Here is a 9,797-nt window from a genome sequence, read left to right as displayed (position 1 = left end):
TTTTCATGGAATTTTTTGTTCAATGTGTCAATAGTAATAAAAAAAAGGAGAAATCAACAGTGAAATTGAAAGAAAAATGAGTGGGAGTTACTTCTAGTTATTATCATTATTGAGACCCCTCTCTAGTCAACATCGACCCGTCAGACCGGCAGTAGAACTCCATTTGTGTTCGTAGAATCATCTTGAAAATATTTATTGCGTATTTTCCAGGAAATTTTCTAAATTGAAAAGCAATAAATAATTAGTTTTTAAACTATTTCTCATAATCTTTATAAAATTTTTGATAAAAAAAAAGTGAAATTTTGTTTTACATTACATTCAGTCAATATATTCCGGCTTTTTTTTTCTCCTTTCAACTGAAAATAAAAAAAGAAAACATGAATTCCGTTCATCTTTCCGAAGGTATAGTAAATATTTTGATTGATTAAAATTTCATTCGATACAATCATTAAAAAATATTAAACATTATTTTATTATCATATGATATTCATGCGATTAAATTCATTGCATTTTTGTTTCATCTTTCCATGTAATTATGATGATTAATTAATTGAATCACAATTTTTTAACACTATTATTAATATTAATAAATAGTATATTACGATACTAGGCCAGAAAGTTGGATTTCCTGGCGGGCGTGAAATATAAGGCCGAGGCGAAGCCGAGGCCTTATATCACGCTCAGCAGGGCATCAAACTTTTTGGCCGTGTGTTGTATACAATTTTTCTTTATCCCCACTCGAAAGTACGTTTAATAATTATTATTTTTTAATAAAATGGCATTAACCATGTGTCTACTGCTGTGGCTCGCGTCAGCGCGCCCTCCCGGCCACGTAGCGAAGCTTGTAGCAGAAGGCTTAGTTACAGATGACAGGTAGCCCGCCCGACTTTTGCAAAGCCGAGGCGAAGCCGAGGTTTTGCTGGTCGGGGCGGGCGTCAAAATTATATGAAAAATATAAATAAAACGCACAAAAATCCAATGCACGAATAATAATTTGGCATATGGAATTTAGTTTATTAACCATAAGGCATCTAATCACCTGTGTTGTGTCTTTGTGTATATATAGTTAACCTTTGAAAATTTTTGTTTACTTTATAATAGTGGATGAAAGTGAAAGATTTTCAGTTTAGACATTTAAAAAGAAGGAGAAAGTACAATAACACTTACACAAGTACATCTTATTTATACATGATTTGTCACTTTTTTTTAACTTAGGTTGCTTATTTTTGTGGTTATTTACCGCACTTGACACAAAACAGGCCATGAAATAAGCGTTGCTATGTGGTTGCTATGCCATCAAGCCTTTAAAGTCTCGTAGCCAATCAGAGCGCACGTTGTTTCTGGCCGGCCACAAAAGCCGTTCTTCCCTGAACGATTACCGACAGGGAAGTCCGTACTTTCGGGTAGGGGATACAGAAAAATAATTTTCCAAATATTACTTTTTGAAACATGAAGAAATAAAACTGTTTAATTTTTTTTTTTTCTATAAAATCGATTAAAAAAAATTAGAATAATAGAAAATATTTCTAATTTTAGGTTCAGATAAGCCAGAATTAGTGGAGGGAAAACCATATCTTTTTAGTATGAAATTTTGTCCATATGCTCATCGTGCAAGATTGGCACTTTCATTCAAAAAAATCCCCTACGAGATAATAAACATAAATTTAAAAAATAAACCAAAATGGTATTTCGATGTAAGTTTCTAGAATTTTTTTTTTTTTAAAGAGATTAATTAAAATAATAAGCATGTATTTTTTTTCATTGTGATTAAAAATTCATAAAGTATCTTTCATCAATATTCAGATCCATCCTAAGGGACAAGTTCCGGCTTTTATCGGACCGGATGGCAAAGTAGTTATCGAATCAGACGTGATTGTAAACATCGTGAATGAAATGTATCCTGATCCTCCTTTATATAATGAAGATAGAAAAACTCGAGACTTGGAGTTGATTACAAATTTTGGAAAGGTACCAAATTAATTAATTAACTATAATTAGGAAATTGAAATTAAAATTAAATCAAAATTTGTGATAAATGATATAAAAATTATAATCCAATAATTTTTTTTAATAATTGAAGAAAATTAGAATTAAAAAAAGGAAATACTTACAGATAAGCAGCTTATTTTCTAATGTTATTCACGGAAAAGAAGATCGAAGTCTAGATGAAATTGTCGCTGAAATTTCCCAACATTTGGAGGAATTTGAAGAGGAGCTGAAAATTCGAGGAACTGACTTCTTTGGAGGTGATGAAAATACTTCTGTAAAATAAACATAAAAAAAAAATCAAAAACAAATTTGAAAATTAGTAATAATAAATTAATGAAAACAATTTTTAATTCAAATTTATAGGTGAAAAACCTGGAATTGTGGATATTATGATTTGGCCATGGGTAGAACGATCAAAAGCACTTCCATTGATTTATAAACAACCATTAAAGAATTTTGAAAAAGAAAAATTTCCCCATGTTGTAAGTAAAATTATTTACAATAACAATAATTTGCATACTAAATAAAAATTTTATTCTATTTTTTCGTAGATAAATTGGACCACAAATATGAAATCTCAAGATTTTGTAATTGAGAATGCAGGAGCTTATGATAAATTTGCTGAACTTATTTTAGCCTCAAGAGAGGGCACCGTCAATTACGATACCATTTAAAAAAAAATCTTCTTCCTAAAAATAAAAAAAAGAACAATGTGATAAAAAATCAATAATTAGAATAAGCTTTTTGGGAAAAAAAAAATTGCTTACACCTATAATATAAAGGAAAGAATTACAGAAGACTATTGAAGACTATTTACGAGTTTATTATAATAAAAATGTTAATTAATTATTGACGCCCTCACCTACACTTTATACAATTTGATTGACAATATATATATATAAAAAAGATATCCGCTTCGAATAATCTCTCTGCCTTTCAATTAATTATTAAGAGAAATTAATTATTTATATATATATATAATATTTATATAAATATTATGATCATATTATCAAAAATATTAAAAACGATATACTTATCATTATCGTTAAATTTGATTTTTAAAATGAAAATATTTTCGCCTCTGAAATTAATTAAGTTGTTGCGAGCGTTGCTTGCGATTGTCCATCAGCTTGAATTTCCTCAATGTTCAAATGTGTGATGAAGCGAAGTCGCATTTGTAGAGCTGGTCTCAGTCTTCGAATAATAGATTCCACATCAGTCTTCATCGTATCGCCAACGAACATATACTTAATGTGATATCTTTATTGAATACGTAAATTATGTAAGGAAATTGCTTCAATAAATAACTGTCAAATTAATACATTGTTTTTTTTTTTTAAAAAAGCAAAAAAAAAATATAATTTTTTTTCAGAAATTGCTAAATTGAAAATATAAATAAAAAAAAATTTTTGAAAAAGGATACAGAAGATCGCAGACAGGATCCATGTAATTTAAATGAGTCTGAGATTTGTCGACTTGTTCTAACATTTCGTACAAATTGACTGTGAGTTTATTGACACAGGCCGGTCTTTCAACATTGAAACGCGCCAAAGTTGGTCCAATTAAATGACAAGCATAAAGTAATTGTTCCTCACTCGTGACAACAGGTTGTAGTTTTTCTTTAACGAATCTAAAAAAAATTTCTGTTATTATTCTTTAAAAAACATAAAATATGGAAAAAAAAATTCCAAATTCTCACTGCGGTAGAGTTGTAATTTGTCCAACTCCAGCGTGATGCCATATCGAATGTGCCAATGCAAGCATATAACTGTATTTATTTTCCAATAGACCATTATGTGTGGTATTAAAATTAAAGAGCTGAAAGGGACTTAAATTTCCATATGGCCATTTTAATAAAGCCGGTGTATTGATTGTTTCAACAAGACGATCATAAAGCGCAGACCAATAACATTCAGGAAGGGCTGCCATTAATAGACCCACACAATTAATCCACAAATGTATTTCATTAAAATTAATGATTGTATATCTATAACAAAAAAAAAAAAAAATGATTAAAAATTCTTCATTAGTAAAATAAAAGGTAAAAATAAAATTTACCCTTTTGCAACGACATCGAGTAATGAATTAGCAACTAAATTCGGTGCCATTGGTAGTGCCATTAATTCAACACAAGTTACATATAATGCGTGAGCAGCTGAATTTGGAAATTCATTAAATCTCCAATCGGTGGCAGGAAAATGTGCAGTTCCCGACATTGCTGTAATAATTTATTTTAATTAAAATTAAAATTGACTTAATTTTTCCCCTACCAAATGAAACTTACTTTCGACGATTCTTTGAACGAGTCGAATATAATAATCAAGTTCAGGCACCCAAGTGATAACATCCTCCGTTGGTCTTGATATATACAATGTATAAGCTTCGGATAATGCCCAACCGGATGGACGAATTTCCTTCAAAGATCCTAAAATTGCTGAGACAAGACGACGCTTCAAATTTGGTCTGTCTCGTAAATTTCTCTCATAATAATGCAATGTATTGTAAAGATAAGTCACTGGTCGATCTGGAAATTAAAAAAAAAATATTTAATCAAAATTCAAATAAACTGAAATTTTGTTTTTGTTTTTATTACCGTGAAATTTGTAGAGGCAGCCTAGGTGTTCTAAAAGAATTTCCAAACTCTTTGACACAGGTGGAATTTCCAAATAACGATGAACCATTATATCGAATACAGGCAAAAATCGTAGACAAACATTTCCAAAATAAACTGGTAAATTTTGATATTGTCCCGGCCCACCACTTGTCTGTTCAACAATACCTTCAGGTGCAAATTTTTCTGGAAATTTTCTATGAAATGCCAAATGTTTCTCATGCCAATTTGATTGTTTCCAATGTTCCGGAGAATTTTCTCTAACAAATTCCTGAACTCTATTACGAAATTCAGTTGCTTTCAAAAGTAATAATTGTATTATAAAAAAGCACACTTGTGCCTCGTTTCCTTCTTGGGTTCTTAATGCCTAAAATTAAATAACATCTAAATATTAATATTTGTTACATTAAAAAATGAGAAATTTAATTTCAAATAATTACCAAACAAAGCACTAATCTGTCTATTGTTACTAAATTATATTTCCAAATCATGTCATTTATTGTATCAACACATTTATTAACATGTTGTCCTCCACCCACACTGTTTGAAAATTCAAAAACAAGATAATCGCAAAATTTACGAAGATGAGCTGACAAGGCTCTTGCTCCTATTCTTTCTAGAATTCTGAAAAAGAATTTTTTTGAAAATAAAATTTCAATTGCATTTGAAATAAAAATAAAAAATACATTTTAAATTTTTTAATAAAATAATTTCTATTGTAAATTTTTTCATACTTGTAGGCAATTGGACTAATTCGATCAGTGTCGAGTATCATTTTCCAAAGAAGACAAAGAAATAATGGCGGTGCACTTGGAGCTGTAAAATGAGCAATTATATCATTTTCATTGCTCATTGATGCCCAATTTCTGTATTCTTCTTCTACGGCTTTCTAAAACACATAAAAAATGATTTTTAATTTAATTTACATTCATTTTAAGAAAACGATTAAATAAAATAATAAAAAAAATTTATTCTTTATTATTTATTTATAATAAATTACCTTTATTTGTTGTTTATTTTCCTTAGGAACACTATTTTGTTGGAAAAATTCGCTAAGAACGGGTGGAAAACATTGTAGAGTATGAACTGCCCATGAATGTGGAGTATTTTGCATAATTGTATTGAGCAATTCTTTACACCATGTACCACTTAATGAATCGGCTCCAGTTCCTGTAATTTAATTATTGAATTCTTTTTAATTTCATTATTTATTTATTTATTCATATGTCACACATTTTGGTTTCGAACGAACGTTCGAATCATTTTTAATTAAATTGTAAGTTGTAAACGAGGTATTAAAAAATTTTAAGTATAGTAAAAAAAAAAAGATTTACCTGTCACGTGCATTGAACGTGCCAAAGTCAAAACCAAAGCTCTATTCAATTCCTCCGACTCTGCCGAGACAAGAGTTTTCGGTTCCGATAAAAATCGTGAGAGTTGAGGCTGAACTTCAGCGGAGCCAAGTCCAGTTATCAGTCTGAGAGCAGTGCTTTCGACACTGAAAATAATTTTATTTCTTTTCAATAAAAATACAAATTCAAACACTAAAAAAAATTTCTAATTTAAAATTTTCTATTTTAAAAAAAATATTTTAAGTGTCATACTAGATTTTTCTTTTTTTTCCTGATTAGATTATATTTATTTTTTCCATTGTGTACTTATTTTACTATTATTTGTCTTTATTAACTGAATAAATAAATCTCTAAACACATTTTTAAAAATGAAATTGTTTCTGAATATTTCAAAATTAAGAAAAATTTGATATATTAACGAAAGTGAGTATTCATTTTTTTTTTTTACCATAAATGTAATTGAGTTTGATTTGTTTGTGGTACAGCGGCGAGACTATGAAGATGAGATAAAAGTTGTACACGATAATGAGGTTGAATGTGATGCATTCTATAACTAAACATTTCCAAAAGAGTGTACAATGTTCCCCAGGCGTGGGATTTAAAAACTTGTGGCAACAATTGTCCTGAAAAAAAAAATTATCACTAGTTTTATAAATATTGAAAAATAAATAAACTTTAAATAATTACCAATATAGCCTTTAATTCCTAAACTCTCAATTTCAGTGTAAACTAATAATCTACTGTATGTTTCAACGAGAGCTGGTGCTAGAGCCATATTACTTTTTGATTGAGCCAATTTAATAACATGCGTGACAATATGATGTATGAGACTCATTTTTGAATGAACTGTCAATGAATCTAATATTGACATTGACAATGGTGTCGTTGGTCCATTAACGAGCGCTGCATTATTTTGTAAATTTTGCAATGACTGCTGTTGCTGTCCCTATAAAAAACCAAAAAATAGATTTTTAACTAAATTTCCCCTCGAATTGAATTTAAGACGCAAAAAATCGATTTTTTATTTCAATTTTAAATAGTGAAAAAAGTCGTTTATAAGAAAAAAATATTACCTTCTGATTGCCTAATATTGTATCGACGAGAGCCGCCATCGGTCTGCTGAAATAATCTTGACTCGTTGAATAAGCATTGCACAAGAGAGCAATTCGATAATCGGATCCCATACACAATTGAGTATTCGGTATTACTAAATGTTGTAAAAATCTATAAAAAAAAAAAAAAAAAAAATCGCAATGACAAAAAAATATAATACAAAATTAAATTATTTTTATACAAAATTTTCACTTACTCATGATGAACTTTGAGAGCATGTGGAATTGGTCTGTGAAAATTTGCATGTTCACTGTGAGCTTTTTTTAAAAGATGAATCCAAATACACGTGCTTGCCATTTGATGTGTACATAAAGGATGAGTGAGATCGGGAACTGGAAATGGTTCAGTCTCAGGATAAAGAAGATCATAAAGTTTTAAAGCAGGAAGAAAATTTGATAACTGGAATAAAAAATAAATTATTAAACTATAATAGCAAAAAAAAAATATATACTGTATTTTTTTATATAAATTTACTCACGGGATTTCGTTGTATACTTCCAGAAATAAATTGAAGTAAAACCCACATTAAGTGATCACGTCCTTTTCGTAATTCACAACTCGCTAGCTAAACATAGTTTTTTTTATTAAAAATTTTCTTTTAATTTATTTTAAATGAAATTTCATAATTTATTTTTTAAAAAAAATGTATTATTCGACTTACTCTGTCATGAATCGCTGTACAAAATTCAGAAAAAAATGCAAATTGAAAGAGCACAAAATATATTAATTGTGAGGACAAATGCAACCAAACATAATGATTTGCAGCAGTTCCTTCAGTAGATTCTGAAGGTAATGGATCATTCTCAGATCGTTCCATAGCAAGAATAACAAGTTCCACAAGTTGTTCTTCTAAAGCTATACAGCGTTGTTTAAGCTTGTATTAGAAAAAAAAGAACACAATTTTTAATAACTAATACCAATTTAAAAAAAGTTATATAAATATTAAATGTAAATACTTGTTTCGGAAGTTGAAGCATTGAGCAAACCATATCACGACTATAGGGCTGTTCCAAAACATATCTTAATAATTCAGTCTGTGGCTTTAGTAAATCCTGATCGTATGGAAGATTTCCCTTGAGGGAGAATTGTAAATTTTCCCGATCCAATACCCAAGGATTTATTAAATGATCTGCGTAACCAGAATGCTCGACGACTGGTAACATTTTTGAATGTCCAACAATTGATACCATTTGTGCGGCGGGTCGAAAACTTTCGACAAAATCCGAAAGAAGCTTCGTCAATCTCTGTTTAAAAAAAAAAAATAAATAAATTAAATGAAAAATATATAAGTAAATTTAAAGAATTTTTATAATACTTACCCAATGTGGCCATCGTTTATGATCAGGTGATGTTTTTCTTATTTCATTAATAATAAATACAGCAGGCAATAGACAAGCGTTACGATCAAAAATATATTCAATTACATTTTCAAGAGCTTTTAATTGAGGTTGAACAGTTGTTGGCAGTCTTGTGGGAATTGTTTGAGCCTTATCTCTACATCCCTTAAAATAAAATTTTATTTATTTATTTTTTAAATAATAAGAAAACGAATTTTTAGGTGATAATTACTTTTAAAATTTCTCTAACTCCTTTATAGTCAACTCCACCGATAATATTTCGAATTAATGAAAAACACTTGACCCAAAAATCTTCAGCTTGATAAATAAGTTTATCACAATTGAGAATACACTCGCATACTAATCTGTAAATAAAAGAAAATTTTAAAATTTGATTTAGAATAAAAAAAATGAATTATTCTTACCTAGCTGGTAAAACTCCTTTTGTAACTAATGTTTCTAACATTGAGAGTAATAATTGTAAACGTCTATGATTTGTCATTCCAGCCGCTAAGGAAAGAAATTGACGTACAGCACTTTCCTGTTGTTCTGCAGTTAATCCTGTCATTATGGTTGATAATTCCTTTTGCCATCCTGCTATTTTTTCGTTTTCTAATTCTGCATTATGAACTATAACACAACTGAATGCTTCTTCTATTGCTTCTACTTTCTGTTAAATATAAATAATTGTTCAATATTAATTCATTGTTCAATAATTATGAACGATAAAATAAATAGAGGAATTTAAAATGAAAATATGTGAAAGTAAATTAATATAATACATTTACAAGGGAAAAAATCAATTATTTGAATAAAATACTATTTTATAATAATGAAAAATTTTTAAATAATACTAATTACGAAAATATAAACAAAAATAAATGAATATACAGAAAAATTGATATTGAATAATAAAAACACAGTTTTCATTATTGATAACATAACCTACAAAAATACTTCTAAATTGATATTAAATTAACAATTAATATCCAAATTTTAATTAAATCATTAAAAACTTTATTAAAAACACTAAAAAATATCATTAATTCATATACTATTATTAAATATACATAAAATAATGTCAACTTACCAGAATATCGTGAACAATATTTAATATTTGTGTTTCAATGTTTGCTTTCTCCATTGTATTGAAAATTTAATTTAAAGTACTTATAAACAAAACATATTTATTTATTAATAAAATACACAAGTCCTTATTAGTTGTTTTCTATTATTTACAGAATAATATATTATGCGGCATCAAACAAATATTAAACAATTACAACTTTAACGTTTTCATTTTCAACCATGTTGTTCAATTACAATCTGAAGTTAACTCCAAAACACACAATTATTTTAAAAATTCAATTTCATTTTACCTTACAACTAACTTTA

At 28.3% G+C, this 9,797-nt stretch overlaps 2 protein-coding genes across 2 annotated transcripts; one reads left to right on the top strand and one right to left on the bottom strand.

The window, feature by feature from the left end:
• The first annotated feature begins 127 nt into the window (after positions 1–127).
• On the top strand, positions 128–2,897 carry LOC127282006 (pyrimidodiazepine synthase-like). Its single transcript, XM_051306062.1, has 6 exons — positions 128–402; positions 1,537–1,694; positions 1,804–1,968; positions 2,114–2,246; positions 2,353–2,471; positions 2,541–2,897. The coding sequence occupies exons 1-6, from the start codon at positions 378–380 to the stop codon at positions 2,661–2,663; spliced, it is 723 nt and encodes a 240-aa protein (XP_051162019.1). The 5' UTR covers positions 128–377; the 3' UTR covers positions 2,664–2,897.
• On the bottom strand, positions 2,797–9,716 carry LOC127282003 (mediator of RNA polymerase II transcription subunit 23). The gene is made up of 21 exons (XM_051306055.1): positions 9,493–9,716; positions 8,828–9,072; positions 8,635–8,767; positions 8,385–8,567; positions 8,022–8,309; positions 7,727–7,939; positions 7,544–7,630; positions 7,262–7,464; positions 7,026–7,176; positions 6,640–6,898; positions 6,401–6,575; positions 5,935–6,098; positions 5,601–5,770; positions 5,335–5,489; positions 5,041–5,224; positions 4,583–4,967; positions 4,274–4,513; positions 4,048–4,207; positions 3,689–3,976; positions 3,413–3,619; positions 2,797–3,249 (listed from the first exon to the last, which is right to left on the bottom strand). Exons 1-21 carry the CDS (start codon positions 9,544–9,546, stop codon positions 3,081–3,083), a joined length of 4,113 nt encoding a protein of 1,370 aa, XP_051162012.1. The 5' UTR covers positions 9,547–9,716; the 3' UTR covers positions 2,797–3,080.
• Positions 9,717–9,797: the final 81 nt, after the last annotated feature.

This window comes from Leptopilina boulardi, unplaced genomic scaffold (assembly GCF_019393585.1).
Source record: "Leptopilina boulardi isolate dan_hultmark-lab unplaced genomic scaffold, ZJU_Lbou_2.1 LbouV2_278, whole genome shotgun sequence".
NCBI classification, from domain to species: Eukaryota; Metazoa; Arthropoda; class Insecta; order Hymenoptera; family Figitidae; genus Leptopilina; species Leptopilina boulardi.
The sequence above is the reverse complement of the archived record's forward strand: the minus strand, read 5'-3'. Positions and strand labels throughout refer to the sequence as shown.

What these genes read in the sequence shown, in the direction of transcription:
- LOC127282006 (XM_051306062.1), top strand. Translation starts at nt 378, where the DNA reads ATGAATTCCGTTCATCTTTCCGAAG. An exon ending in TTCCGTTCATCTTTCCGAAG is followed by an intron (nt 403 to 1,536) that starts GTATAGTAAATA and finishes TTCTAATTTTAG; the next exon opens with GTTCAGATAAGCCAGAATTA. An exon ending in AACCAAAATGGTATTTCGAT is followed by an intron (nt 1,695 to 1,803) that starts GTAAGTTTCTAG and finishes ATCAATATTCAG; the next exon opens with ATCCATCCTAAGGGACAAGT.
- LOC127282003 (XM_051306055.1), bottom strand. Translation starts at nt 9,546, where the DNA reads ATGGAGAAAGCAAACATTGAAACACAAATATTAAATATTGTTCACGAT. An exon ending in ATATTGTTCACGATATTCTG is followed by an intron (nt 9,073 to 9,492) that starts GTAAGTTGACAT and finishes TATATTTAACAG; the next exon opens with AAAGTAGAAGCAATAGAAGA. An exon ending in ACAGATTAGTGCTTTGTTTG is followed by an intron (nt 4,968 to 5,040) that starts GTAATTATTTGA and finishes ATTTAATTTTAG; the next exon opens with GCATTAAGAACCCAAGAAGG.